This window comes from Onychomys torridus, chromosome 4 (genome assembly GCF_903995425.1).
Source record: "Onychomys torridus chromosome 4, mOncTor1.1, whole genome shotgun sequence".
NCBI classification, from domain to species: Eukaryota; Metazoa; Chordata; class Mammalia; order Rodentia; family Cricetidae; genus Onychomys; species Onychomys torridus.
In genome coordinates this window covers 109,044,058-109,059,744 of record NC_050446.1, presented here as the reverse complement: position 1 = coordinate 109,059,744, position 15,687 = coordinate 109,044,058, and the positions used below count along the sequence as shown (strand labels likewise).

At 37.5% G+C, this 15,687-nt stretch overlaps 1 protein-coding gene across 1 annotated transcript in view; it reads left to right on the top strand.

Moving 5' to 3' along the window:
* Tmx4 (thioredoxin related transmembrane protein 4) overlaps positions 1-15,687 on the top strand; it is a 44,824-nt gene that overhangs the window by 25,184 nt on the left and 3,953 nt on the right. Inside the window, exons 4-6 of the mRNA XM_036185731.1 lie at positions 430-558; positions 7,050-7,095; positions 13,204-13,305. Coding sequence (XP_036041624.1) covers positions 430-558; positions 7,050-7,095; positions 13,204-13,305 — 277 coding nt within the window. The remainder of the gene's footprint in view (positions 1-429; positions 559-7,049; positions 7,096-13,203; positions 13,306-15,687) is intronic.

Genomic DNA, 15,687 nt, shown 5'->3' with positions numbered 1-15,687 from the left:
ATGTGAGGTGTGTGCTTTGATCTTGACCATGGGCTTAGAGACTTGGAGGGCATAAATTTGGAAATACAGATACATTTTTGTTAATGTGCTAACAGTGGCTACTTTGCTAGAAGAAATTAAAATATTTGGTTATAAACATGCTAGCAAATGAGGTGGCTGATTAAATATTGCTGGAAATTTAGCTTATAGTTGCAGATTACACAGTGATGAAATCGAATATTTAATGCTTTGAGTTTTAGAATTTCTCATTTGTATTAGATTAGAATTAATAACACATGCCCTCTGTTTTTTGTCTGGCTACAGGTGTTTTTTTATTTGAGCTAATTTAAAATTCAAGCAGAGTTTATATGTGTGACCAATAATTATTTTGATTATTATATAATATCTATTTTGTTTTATCTAATTTCTACTTGTTTTTATAACCTGTAGTGCAAAAGATGGGATATTCCGTCGTTACCGTGGCCCAGGAATCTATGAAGACTTACAGAATTACATCTTAGAGAAGAAATGGCAATCAGTTGAGCCTCTGACTGGCTGGAAGTCCCCAGCTTCTCTAACGTAAGTAATCAATAAAGTGTTGTATGTATAGGTCCCATATTAGTGTGGAGACCTTCCAAGTCTAAGCTTTTCTTCATATTCCTTTCTTCTTATCTAGACTATGCCTATGCTTGGTCCACCTAGTGTTTCTGGCTTTGTGACCCACATGTACTGCAAGAGGTTTTGGTGGAGTGGGAGTTGAATGGCTGGATTAGAGGGACGTGTTAACAGAAAACCTTTCTTCCAACTTTTGCAGCAAGCCATGCCAACTGTTTCCTTTTTACAGATGTCGTATTGAGTGCTGGTTGTCATTAACTGGAAGGACAAATGTTTCTTGAATTATAATACACTTGAGAATTCTTGTGTTTTACATTGAAAATATAACTGGTGGGGTTTTGGCTATCTAGTACTATGTTTCTGGGGATAGCTTTTGATAATGTTTAGTAAGGTAGATAAGGCTGAACTGTAATAACTCCACATTTGGCTTTATTTTGAATGGTCATATTAGTAAGTAGTTTTATTTTGCATATACAGATGTAAGAAATATCCTTTAATCCCAGCACTCGGGAGGCAGAGGCAGGCAGATCTCTGTGAGTTCGAGGCCAGCCTGGGCTACAGAATGAGTTCCAGGAAAGGCGCAGAGCTACACAGGGAAACCCTGTCTCAAAAAAACAAACAAACAAACAAACAAACAAAAGAAATATTCTTAATACCATAGAAGCAATGTAATGTAATATTTCATCTAACACATGTGCCTGTGTTAGTGCCCAGGCAATATGGAGCTTATCCTAAAAGTAGCTCACCTCTGGCATTCATTTCATTCTTCAAATAACTGAGCATTGATTTTTATGCTAGATAATTGTTCTAGGAGCTAGGTATTTATGACTTCAGTAGACAGGCTTACTTTCTCCTCTCCTTTTATTAGATAACTTAAAGCTAGTAGGGCAGATTACAAAACAAACTAGTGATCATTTGGATAGATAGAGGTGTTTAAAACAACAGATTATTTTCTTATACTAGGCTGAAAAAACTTGGGTCTTGGGCCTGCCTTAAGGAAGTGTTCAGAGAGGTTGCTCTGAGGGGAGCACTGGGATGGGATTTTCAGGATAGATAAAAGAAGGGCTAGCTTAATCACAGGGTGAGTGTAGCCTACACAGAAGTCTCTGTTTGGGAAAGAGCTTTATAGAGTGCTTGGGCAGCAGCATAGTGGAACACTGTAAATGGAAGGAACAGAGCTCAAGTTTGCATGACCACATGCAAAAAGAAATTGACTCTTAGGAGGAGAGATTGGAGAGGACCAGAATATGTGAGGAGAAAGCAGTTAGAAGGTCTTCACAGTATCCAGCCTAAAAAAAGCAGCTTATACCAGGGTGTCAAGGGTAGAGATGGAAAAACTGAGTAGATTAAAGTTGATTTTGAAGATAGAATTGGTCAACATATGGAGGAACGTTTACAAGAAAAAGATCTCTGGGATTCCTGTTGAATACTTTGTAGATCTTGCTATTTCTCACATCAAAATTCTGCTAGACAATCAAAAAATAAAACAAAACAAAACAAAAAACACAAAAAACCACTACTATCAACAAAACAAAAAAAGAGGTCATAAGTTTCAGAGGAATTAAGGGTGGCATTGTAAGGATTAGAGAGAGGAAAGGGAAGGGAGAAGTGATACAATTAGATTTTAATTAAAATATTAAAAAGAAGAAACTCCATGAGATAGCTTAGGGATATTTAAAATCAAAACCATAGCTTTCAGTCAGCATTCTAGCGTGGAGGGGAAGGGATTCCTGAGCCCCCACCCCTCACTGAGCTAAGATGTTACTGGATTCCCTTTCTGAAGGAGTCAGTTTTCCTTAAGGGTGTAACTCCTGGTATGTCAAACACACTTCAGTGGATGGTTCCACACCCAGAAGTATATGGATAGTACAAATTGGAGTTGATGGGTTATTAAAAAAAAAGAAGAAGACATGAAGCAAGAGGACCAGTAGAAAGGTGAAGATGGATCTAGTAAGAGTTGGGATGAATATATCAAAATTTATTGTGTGCAAATCTCAAAAAACTAATAAAATATTAAAAAAGGAAGAAGAAAAAGATTGTCAGCCTTGTTAGAGGTATAGACTTTGTAAATCTATTAAGCTGGGTGTGTGTAGATAGTTCCCTGTGGAGAATTAATGAACACAATTATAGAAGACTTTGACAGAGTTTAAGGCCTTAGAATGAAAGGAAACATCTAGGAAGTAAAAGAGTAGTGTGCTTGTCATAAACCTATGACCCACCTCAAAGTTAAGAAGTTAAGTACTAGGAAAGTCATCAAAAGAAAAATTGAGGACTGGTGAGATAACACAGGAGATAAAGATACTTGTAGGCAGTGTTTTTCTATTCTGACCGCTCAGTTCTAAATAAACACACAAAAGCTTATTCTAGTTACAGAATATTCTGTCAATAGCTCAAGCTTATTACTAACTAGCTCTTACATTTAAATTAACCAATTTCTATTAATCTATATTTTGCCACTTGGCCCATGGTTTTACTGGTCCTCTGGCATCCTGTTTCTTGGGTGGCTTGCTCAAATCTCTCTGAATTCTGCCCTTCTTCATCTCAGTACTCAGTTTGATTGTCTTGCTTAACTTTATCCTGCTTTTCCATAGCAAACAGCTTTATTATTAACCAATGAGAGCAACACACATTCACAATGTATAGAAGGATTATTCCACAACATTTCTCCCTTTCTGTCTAATCAAAAAGAAAAGTTTCAATTCTAATATAGTAAAATTACATATAACAAAACAGTTATCAAGCAAGAATTACAGTTACAATATGCAGTCTATTTGTGTTTGACAAAATCAGAGAAAACAATTATTCATGTTATCTTGGTGAGTCTAAAGTTTTATATCTAATTTACCTTTATACTAAGGAAAACTATCATTGTAATTATCTAGTCTTCAATTCCATTAAAGACCTGAGAAGGAAATATTACCTGAGTAAGCAGAAAATGCAGGCAAGCGACATCTAAAAAATGTGAGAAATGATAGAAACAGCTGGCTGCCTGGACAGTCATCCAAGATTCTTCTATAATGTTGGGGCATCCTTTTCTGGCCTCCTAGCATATCTGACAGACTTTCCTGAGAAGCAGGGAATTTTGAAGGAAAGACTGGCCTACCTTTTCTTGGCAAAGTTTGACTGTTGCCTTTTTTGTGTCCTGCTGATCTAGTCTGGACAGTAACTGTCAGCAGTTGAGGCAAGGGCAGTTTCTTGGCCCACATGGCTAGCTTTTGCCATAAAGAAAACAAACTCCATATGGAGTTTCTTCAATGCTCATTGTTTTTTCTGGAGTATATTGGTGCTGCCAGGAGCAGACATGTCTCACTGTCATAAAAAGTACAAGTTATTAAAACATTTTAAATGCCATATTCTGTAAATCTTTGAAGTGTTTGAAGATTACCTATCTATCTGAAATATATCTTTATATACCTATAAAACCTAACTAACATGACTGTGTTTGACTATTATAGATGACTATTAATCTGTATTTTTAAATTATATTACATTTTTAATTGAGCTGCATAAACACAATGCCTTAAATAAGAGTAGAAATATGCACATAGTATAACAAAATTAATTTTAAATTTGTATCAGTAAACAAAAATCTTAATATAAAATATTTTGAGATTAATAGTTGTTTTCTGAGTTAAAGTTTATTCAATAATCTATGCCTTCTTCCCATCATTTATATATTATATCCCCCCTTTCTTCATTTAGAGAGATTGACTCTTCATAGAAAGAGATTGACTATGACCAATAACAATTTATAACCAACCCCTAAACAAAGACAAACATCCATAATCTATTTTTTGGGAATGTGAATATGGTTGTCTAGACTACTTCCTATTGATTGGGGGTGCTGATAATCTTTTTGGGACCCTGAGAAAATTTAGGATAATTGTTAAGTTTTGGCTATAGTATCCTGTGAGACTGGATCATCTTAATCAGCAGTCTGGAAGCTGTTCTGGATACTGGATCACCTGGGCCATCAGTTCCCATTGGATATTTTTCAGGGGCCCCTCCTTGATCAAACCTGATTTTTCTTAACCCAGAATGAATCCATAGCCTCTCATTTCCTGTGGAAACAAAACCATAACCTCTCCCTCAAAGTAACATATATTTTGATTTAAATTTTGAAGTCAAGATAATTTTAACATATATAGATTGGTTTAATTTAGTAGCTTTCATAATCTCAGCAGTTATCATTTGCCTATTAACAGTCAAGAAATCTAAAGAGAACACAATAAAATGTAAAACCCAGACTCTCCGTGTATTTTCTATCTTTACCTGTGGCTTATCATAATTTTTTTTATTACTCTATTCCCTTTTAAGAACTTTACTATTATTTTTAAATCATTTTTTTAAGTCTATGACTGTTTCTACCCATTCTCTTTTCTCTCCCAAGCCTATGCACACTTTTTAAACATACTGTGACCATTTAGAGGCCTTTTTGTCTGAATCTACCCTTACTGTATATCTCTAAACCCTTTATATCTGGATGAGCATAAACCCTAAGTCCTCCATGCAGTGTGCTGGCAGAGCTCTCAAGACTGCAGGCAGCAGCTGGGAGAAGTCTCTCTGAACTGTAGTTCCACCACTCTGTATCTCAAGCCCGCATGTGGTGGCCAGGGTCAACTCTGTTCCATAGCCAGCATGAGTGACATGAACTATGAAGCTGTTCTTGGCTCCATTTTTGTGTGTCTAGAATCCTTTTTTTTTTTTTTTAAGCTTTCTCAGGATTTATATGGAGGCACGTGCCCCACATTGGGCTGCCCTATGTAAATGGACGCAGCGTTTTTTCTGTCCCAACCATCCCGTTCTAAATAAACACACAAAAGCTTATTTTAATTAGAGAATGTTTGGTCAAAAGCCCAGGCTTATTACTAACTAGCTCTTACATTTCAATTAACCCATTTCTATTAATCTATGTATTGCCACTTGGTTCATGGTTTTACTGGTCCTCTGGCATCTTATTTCTTGGGTAGTTTGTTCCATCTCTCTTGACTCCACCCTTCTTCAGTTAGTTTGCCCTGCCTAACTTTATCCTGCCTTGCAATAGGCCAAAAGGCTTTATTATTAGCCAATGACAGCAATACACATTCACAGCCTACAGAAGGATCATCCCACAGCAGATACTTGCCACCAAGCTTGATGCCTGAGTTTGCTCTCAGGATCCCACATACTGGAAGGAGAACATTGACTCATGCAAATTCTCTATCACCACCACATGTAGCCCAACTGTATACTTATACATATACACAATTAAAATTAAGAAAGGAAATTGAAAAATTAGTGCTAATGAGGCAGAAGGAAAAGCAAGGGTCAAACGTTTCTTAGAAACTAAGTAAAAGATGCTACAAAAAGAAATAATAGTTACTTGTGTCCCATGATGCCAGGAGTCAGAGAAAGATAATCTCTGACAAGGACATAGAATGCAGCAGGGTGACATTGTTATGGCCTTGGCAAATGGTGGTTAGGGTGTAGCCAGATTTAAATGGTTTCAAGACAGTGCAAGAGAGGACAGCTCTTTAGAGAATTTTGTTCTGAAACTTGAGGACTATGTGAGGGGCAGAGTTATTCAGTTCAAAAGATGTAGGCGAGTGTGATTTCATGCTAAAGAGACTGATAGGGGAGAGGTAGAATAATTGCTAATGCAGGAAAAAGGGATGGCAGAAACAATCATGTCATCAACAGAGCAAAGGGTTAAGATCCAGGTCAGATTGATAAATTGGCAGAGTAGAGGAGACACTGCTAGCCGCCACCATGAGAAGCAAGATGTAAGCCACAAGCCATGTGGCAAAGTATAGATTTATAGAAATGGGTTAATTTAAGATGTAAGAGCTAGCTGGCAGGAAGTCTGAGACATTTGCCATGCAATTCATAATTGATATGAGCCTCTATGTATTTACTTGGGTATGAGCGGTTGCAGGACCAGGCAGGACACAGGAAAACTTCCAGCTACACTATGTTAGGCTAGGTAGACTTTGCTGTTGATACAAAGATGATATGGTATACATCAGTCTCAAATTTAGTGGTAGAAGATGAGAATGATCACATAATGGCTTCTGATTTTATAGTGACGCATAAAGAATGCTTGTTAGCTAACAATGTTTGTTGAGGGAGGATGGGTAGGATTGAAAGGAAGGAAAAAACAACAGAGCAATTATGGCAGTTACATCCTGAAAGATATATTGGACAGTATTGGGTGTTCATTTTTAGAAGTCACCAGGATATGTTGTCTTTCTATAGATATAATGTATTCATAGTTGTGGATTTTTGTATGATGAAGGGACAGGGGGCCAAGAATTTGGAATGTGTTTACAGCAGAGTGGTCCAGAAAATGACCATGAGATCTAACCTTTTTGGGAATTTCAGTGGATGAGTACAGGCTAAGTGAAGGTATGGTCACTGGCCAGAGCTTTGCTTGGTTTTGACTGTGTATAACCAGAATTCTTCTCTTTCTTTCTTAGGATGTCTGGAATGGCTGGTCTTTTTAGCATCTCTGGCAAGATTTGGGTGAGTACTTTTAAACAATTATTATAATTGAAGATAGATTTTTTTTGTTTTTGTTTTTGTTTTTGTTTTTTTAAGACAGGGTTTCTCTGTGTAGCTTTGCACCTTTCCTGGAACTCACTCTGTAGCCCATGCTGGCCTCGAAATCATTGAGATCCTCCTGGCTCTGCCTCCTGAGTGCTGGGATTAAAGGCATGTGCCACCACCGCCTTTCAGCGAAGATAGATTTTTTTTTAAGAGTAGAAATAATAGCTATTAAATAATAGAAAAATGAAAATGTATAAGTACTTCTATAATTCTGTTTTCCTTAAGCCATAAAACTACTCTCATTTTTGGTTCATCATAGTAATATGTGTTTATAGAAAGGCATAATTTGAAGAAATACCCATGGTAGCAGTGTCAGACACATAATTTTATTAGATTGGTGATGAAGTCCTTTATAAAAGAAAAAAGGCTTATGTGGTGTGGTTTTATTTTCCCTCATTATTTCCTTGGAAAAATCTCTTTATAGATCAAAGATTGTCTAGGCAGGCATAAAAGTCATTCTGTGTTTCTGGAAGCAGGAAACTGTAGCCTGAGAGAGGCTTGGTTTTATAAACAGAGCTTTCTTTGAGCAGCCATGCTTACAGTGTCTGCTGTTTCTTATTAGGTTGCACTGCAAGTGATGGAGTTGTGTAGCTGTTACAGAGACCAGGAGCTGTGCCCACTAGTGTAAAGCACTTCCTATTATATGTGCTTTTATAGTGACACATAGTCACTTCAGTGTTAGAACAATGATTTAGGCCAAATGTTTATTTCTTAGTTTGTAGTATGTCATTAGTTTTTAATATGTTCATTTCTTTCTCTTCTCAGTAGAAGGAGCTTAATACCATAGATTTGTCATGTATTATGTTTGAATTGCTTGCTTTCTAGTTCTAAATAACAATGCTTTAAACTTATTATTTGACTTTTAAGTAAAGCTAATAATAGCAGACTTAAGATAAAATTCTGTAACAGCTGCTTTGTGTGTGTGTGTGTGTGTGTGTGTGTGTGTGTGTGTGTGTGTGTGTGTGAGAGAGAGAGAGAGAGAGAGAGAGAGAGAGAGAGAGAGAGAGAGAGATATCTTATGATCTAGGTGGGGACATCTCTTCTCTCATCTTTTCTTCCATTTACCAAAATATCCAGAAGTGTTCATACAAGTTAAAGTGAGATGATGTACAATCATAAGGTCCCTTTCTTGAAGCCTGTAGGAGATTGTTAGATTAGGTCTTGTAGATATTCACAGACAGACTGTAAAAGGAGACAAGAAGCCTTAGCTACCACTGGAGAGACCTCACTGGCTGCTCCCATGCAAGAAAAATATTTAAGGGGATTATGGAATGAATGTGTGTGAAAGGGATCATGGGCTTGTTCCTGAACTCCTCAAGAGTAAACCTCTTCTGATACAGATGAGCTTCCAAACCCTAAGACTCTGTCCTTTGGGGCCACTGAAGCTTTGACTGAGACCATGGAGTACTGGCTGCAACAGTTCAGATGGCTCGAGTTTGTGGAGGCCTTGATCTGACCACTCCGAGAAATGACCTTATTTCTTTTATTTAATGATCATTTCATTTAGTCCCTTCATGCAAATCTGTATGTAGCAAAAAATAACTCTTAACTTAATCATCTGGTAAAATACTTAATAGTATTTAAAGTTCAGGATAATCAGCTGACATTTTAAAATATTTTTAATAAAATAGAGTAGGATACTTTTATGTAATGAAAGCATATAACATTGAGCAAGTATCCGTATTTTGACCTTAGGAAACATGATTAAGGAAATTGAAACATAAAAAAAAAAACAAAAAACAAAACTAAAGCTAAACTGGATCTCTTATAATTGACTACATATATAGCTTCTACTATACTTCTAATACTCCAATCTTTCATAAGGGTCTGTAAAGACATTGTGAACTCAAAGTGAACAGATGGAATTTTATGTCTGTGGTTGTAAAAAAAAAAAATTGCATTATTTTAGTCCTTAGTAATAATTAATTATTTAGTCATTAGTCTTCAGTAATAACTAATTATCTAAGAAAACCACAGTTGCTTGGCGGTGGTGGTGCATGCCTTTAATCCCAGCACTCGGGAGGCAGAGGCAAGGGGATCTCTGAGTTCAAGGCCAGCCTGGTCTACAAAGTAAGTTCTAGGAAAGGCACAAAGCTACACAGAGAAACCCTGTCTCAAAAAACCAAAAAAATAATAAATAAATAAATAAAATGAAGACCACAGTATTATAGAATCTCTTTAGAAATACAAATAGTTCCCTTGAAGGATAAGCTGATACGTGAAACCTATTCAAATAAGATAATGCTTTCAAATACTAAGCAGTGTCAGACCCAGAATGCAATGATTCAGAGGCAAATAACTTTTTCTGTACTTTGAAAACTCACTTAGCAAGTTTCTGAAGTGTTTTAATCATTTGTTTTGGAGAAAAGGTATATGACACTGCCCAGAAGTACTTCACATTATTCATTCACAATTTGTTCATTCCAGCCTCCTGAGTAAGGTAAAGCAGCAAGTATTCATAAAGCAAATTCAAAAATACCTCCGTGAGTCAGCCAGAGTCTAAGGGACCTTTAGTTTCCTCTGTCTCTTTGGCATACTTCAAGACTTAAGCCCAGTAATGACAATGAGTCATCAAGCAAAGCATAAACTGCTCCATACACATTTTTTATCTAAAGCCAGAGCTGAATAATACCTCTTAAAACATTAAGAGTTGGAAGCTACCTTCAAATACCACTTCAGGAAGGAAGGATTTACTTGAGTTCACAGTTCCACTGCAGGGTAGGTTGGCAGCTACGACTCTAGACCTGATTGTGGGGCTTTCCAGCCAGTGACTTTATAGAGGTGAAGAGAGAAACCGATACAATGGAGGTGGGGATGGTAGGTCTGGGTAGAGGAAGAAATGAGGGGAGGAATAACTTCCACTAAAGACTTTTGGAAAAGGCCTTATGAAAACCTGCTATAGAAGCATCCTAAAATATATGCTCATCCATATGAAAAAAGAGTTTTAAGTGGAGCTAGTTGCCCTAGAAGAGGGATACAGTATCCTGATAAGAGCATCTGTGAACAAAGAGAACCCCAGTTACCTCCCTTGGGGTGGTTGGCCAGTAGGACCCCATAGGCCTGAAACACATACACTATTGCCATTACTCTTGGTTAATTTCCAGAACTGATATCACCCTACTACTGAAGACACCACAGACTTGAGTCACAAAACAGGAGAATTCAAATGTGTACACATCTAGAAGCTTCATCTCTATTGTCTGGCTTTCATAGTGATGAAAGGAGATGTACATACCACTGGAGGAGAAAATTTGTCATCAGTCTTACCCAGCTGTATACTTTGTAAGCTACAATAGTGACTGTCCTGGTAATATATATCCACTGATAGAGTAGTGTCACCAGTGTTACAGGAATAACCAACCACTTACTGATTTGATTTAAGGCCTTGAGATGGACCCCATACCTGGCAGTGTTATTGGGGCCAGGAACCTGTGGATAGGTAGGTCATTGTCCCTAGGAGAGAACCTATTGCTATTGTTCTGCTGAATGAACACAGTATTGAAATGATTCCTAATGATTTATTGCTACACCCAATATTAGTATGTCTCTTAACTCTTATGAAAGAAACTCCTTGCAGTGGATGGCAGTCAGCACAGAGCCCCACTAGTCAGTGTGCAGAGAATAGATGGTTACAGAGTATTGAGCCCTAATGGGTCATATCTAACACACCTCTCTCAGGGATCATTGAGGAATAGGGTACCAAAAGATGTGAGAGCTAACAGTGATACAGGACTACAAGGAAACAATGTTTTCCAGATGTAGTAGGGAAATTGCACCTGTGAACAGACATTAGCTGTGACTACATGCATAGGACTTAGCAAGCTCCAGCCAGACAAAATCCCAGCATGCAGGGGAAAGAGGCTACGTACCAGGGAAGGCACGCCCAAAATTATTTGGGTGACAAAGTTTATTTTATTTTCTTTTTTTAAAGAAAGAATGGGAAAAGAAACTAGGTTGTGGTACATGAGCCAGCTTTTTGGAGCCCAGTGCCTATAGTTGCAACCGTGCATAGCCTTGGTGCATGGAGGAGGGGCTTGGACCTGCCACAACTGACTGTACCAGGCTCTGCTGACTCCTCATGGGAGACCTTGCCTTGGAGGAGGTGGGAATTGGGGAGAAAGCTAGTGGGCCGGAGGAGGGAGGAGAGGAGATTTGTGGTTGGTATGTAAAATGAATAGAAAATTTAATAAAATTAAAAAAAAAAAACAACAAACCAGGTTGGGTGGGTAGGTAGGTGAGGGTAGTCCTAAAAGGCGTTGAGGGAGAGATGTTGAATATGCTCAAAATAGATTGCTTGAAATTCTCAAAGAATTAAGAAAAGTATTAGAGGGAGAACTGTGAGAACTGAGGCCAAGTTCAAACTTTTAAGCCCACCCTTAGTGACCTGCTTTCACAACCATGCCTTTTCCCTTCCTTAAAGTTGTACAGCCACTGAAAACAGTGCTATCAGGTGTGTACCAGGGATTCATACATGAACCTGTGGGACATTTCTTATTCAAGCTGCAATACTCTGCCTCTGGCCCCCTGATGGCAAAAAGCATTCATGCCCTACTTTAAAAGTCCTCATAGTGTCCTCATAGTTACAGTTCAATGCTGTTCAAAAGTGCATAGCCGCTTCTAAGACTCAGGGCAGTCTCTTCACCATGAGCTATAATGTAAAAAGCCAGGTATGTATCTTTAGCATGTGCTAAGACATTCCATAAGTGGTAACATGGTGGCAAAGCAAGAAAAGATGTGATCAAAGTGAGACATTCAGCAGGACAACCACCACCCCTTGCAACTCTAGTTCCTGCATCTAGCACTCAGGTTGACATTATCTGGGCTCCAATACTGTGAACCTGGAGTACACATAGTCTCTCTCTTGGTTTGTTTGCCAGATGCCCACAGTTTCCTTGGTTAATGGCCCATATTTCTTACATCTTTAACAATCCAGGATCTCCCTGGCCACTTAGGTTTTACCTCCATGGCTTTGCACAATAGCCTGTTATCGCCTCCTTTGCCGAGAATCCATATTTTTTCGGCTCAGCGGCTTTCTGAATCTTTGGCCTCTGATCCTTTCATGGATTCTGCTGCCAGGCTGTATCAGTAAAAGATGTAGCTTAAGTGGTGAGTCTTTGAATTGTCAGATTGTAGTCATTAACAGTTTTTGTTTATTTGTTTACATGTTTCTCATTCAGAACAGGCCAGGCTAAAATTTTTAATTTCTTAGCATAAACTAAAAATCTAATAAGAATGACTTAGATTTTGAGAAATATGAAATTAAAGTAGAAACTTGGACTCATTTGTGTGTGTGTGTGTGTGTGTGTGTATGAGAGAGAGAGAGAGAGAGAGAGAGAGAGAGAGAGAGAGAGAGAGAGAGAGAGAGAGAGAGAGAGATATGGGGGGGTGGTTTCTGGGAAGATCATTCAGTAATTGTTTCTGTGGGCTGATAATGTCTAACTTGGAGCCTTTTAATCCTGTGCCTAGTAATTGATTGAATTGTAGTTTGTGGTCTAAACAATAGGACTTACCATGAGGAAGTATGGGCCCAGGAAGTGTACCTCTAGATAGACATTAATTTGAAATGAACAGTTCATATCTATAATTCACATGTTGTTTAACGTTAGAAAAAGTAAGTGAGGAGATATTTTAAATGATTCATACTCTAAGGCATCACTTTGCTTTACCAGAAAACTTTAAGGGCCCAAGGATTTCACATTTTAATAAACCATGTTAGAATTAAATATGGAAGAATAGGTAATGATTTGGCAAAGGATATTAGAAAACCTTCTGTGATGGAAGAAAGAACTGTCAAAGCAATTTGACCAGGCCTCTATCAAGATCTTGAGCTCTGAAGAATAATTCTTACTGAATATGATTTGATAATTATTCTGTTTGTAATGCTACAAAATTTGACTTGTTCATTAGTAATCTTTGTATATAATAAACTTTGGGCACATATATGGAATGACAGTTTGTAGACTGGAGTTAGAACTAAAGAATCCTGCACTGTAAGTAAACATTTCATTTCCCTTTTGATTGCAGCACCTTCACAACTATTTCACGGTGACTCTTGGAATTCCTGCCTGGTGTTCTTATGTCTTTTTCGTCATTGCCACTTTGGTGTTTGGACTGTTCATGGGTCTGGTAAGATAATACCAGTCTTTTTTTCCCCCTTTAAAAAGAGGGTGTAATGTAAAAATGAAAAGGTGACCATGAAAGGAAAAACATATAAATACCATTTTATGTCCTTTAAGCAGTTCATTTGTTTGTTGGTTACAATGATAATGTGTAATATAATGGAAAATTCATTAATTATCACTCTCTAGTCTTACCTCTAAAATATTCTGAAGATTAATGCTGTTGAGAATATACACAGTGATCAATGGGGAAATAAATAGTGTACTTGAACGGGCAATCATTTTCCAAGACAACCAAGTTAGCTGTGATTTCACACAAAGCTCCTTGCTTTGAGCACTGTGGTAAAGACAAAGAATGTACCTAAGAAGTTAGATAAAAGACAGTTTTCTGTTCCAATCCTCCAGCTGAATATCTAATACTGACCAGATTCTTATGCATACCCTTTAGTTCTCTGAGGTTGTTTTTTTTTGTTCGATAATATAGATAAAGGAACATAGTTCCTACTGTAGAACAAATTCAAAGTAAATCATTATGTTTCCATTGTGCATGAAAGGGATCCTTGGTTACATTTCAGAATAGTCAGATAGTATCACATCCTGCCATTACTAACTGCTTGGAAGGAGCCATGGAGACAGTGATCCAGGTGGCCTTAAGTAGAGTCTTTCAGCTAAAAGAATTCACAGAACAATAAAAGGCAGGAGTTGCTTTTGTTTCTATTACCTGGTTTGTATTTCTGTTATTATGCAGGCACTGCCTAAACTTTGGTGCTAAGTAAATTACTATCAAGATGCCTATGATTGTGTGAGACCTCCCACAGAGGAAGGTCTGCAATATTACAGGCATAGATACCACCATCTTTAAAAAAATAAAAGCATCTATCTTCTCCATTTAACTGCATCTCTCTAGGTGAATTCAAAACCTGAAAGGGTGATTGTGTAAGATGAAGAAGGTATCATTTATGTATAAGTAATGTTTATAAACCTTGCCATTTTGTAGTGGTTTAGAAACTGGCAGTGGCCCTTGAAACAGAAAACAATCTTGAACTTAGGGAATCTTAATGAAAGGATTAGAAGATTTTCTTCCTAGTTTCTGAGAAAGAAGACAAAATGGAATTGTGTACAACACAAATAGACCTTGATGATGGGCTAGCCCATACACAACTTTGTGAGTGATGGCATGAGAATGTAGTTAAGTGACCTGAGGCCACCAGCCAATGCCAGAAAAAGATAAGACTGAGCTGTAGATCTATCTCTTCGAGGCTTGGTACCCAATTAGCCTTCCATAGAGCCCAAATCTGTCATACATGTGACTTGCTCTCTCTGGAAGTTGTTGGAAATGCCAGAAACACTGGATTATTAAAATTTTCTACCTCCTTGTGGAATTAAATAAAGTCACGAAAGGTAGTAAACACATGGCTTTCACTTTTAAAATTTAATTTTCAAACTTGGTCTTTCAGATGGAAATGTTTTCATCTTTGCTGTCTAAACCAGTAAAACAGCTTGAGGATTATTTTTCAACTCAAATCTTTCCTTTACCCCATTGTCTTCTCTTGTGGGTGCCATTGCCTACAATCCCAGACCCTCTATAGATCCATGAATATTAGTAACCCAACTTGGAGAAACTTAAAGGAGCCAGACAGCCATGTTTCCCATCATCTACTATGCCTAGGACCTTAGGTCCTCCTCTTTCAAATGGAAGTCTGAATTCTACAGTGGGTGCAATCTGTTTTTACCTAGAGTATCAGAGTGCTTTTTATTCATGGTTCTTCTATATTGCATTATAGTTAAACTAATGCTACACCCTCAACATTTCTCTCTTAACTGTTAACATGGATCTTCACCCTAAGTTGAACAGATGAATATATACTTAGTAATAGTCTTGAATACAAAATAGGATGCTCTTGTTTTTTAATGCAATCCAAAGGACTATGGCTTCAACACATAGATTTTCAAAGCACCTATAAAATAATAATATAATAAAGGCTATTCCTGTTTATGGAATCTGGTCACTATTCAAAAAGAAGTCTTAGTCCATAGGTTAGCAAGGTAAAAGAAGAAATACGCTGATAGCAGTGCCTGTATTTCTGTAGCCAGGAGGCTGGAAGAGGACTGCGAAGTCCAGGGTCAGTCAGGTAGAATGCCTGACTGACATCTGCAAGAAGAAAGAATGAGGATTCGGTGGTGAGTTCTTGGGACGATGCAACTGGTAAATGCAAATTGCTAGTCCCTGAAAGTTATTATTACCAACTAATTAGTCCATAAAGAAATACAAGTTAGCAGTTAGTCATTACAATCAAACTTGTAGTCAGGTTAGGTGTATTTTCAAGGTCAAACATATATTTTAGATAGACAGGTTATCTTCAAACACTTCAGAGATCTGCAGAATATG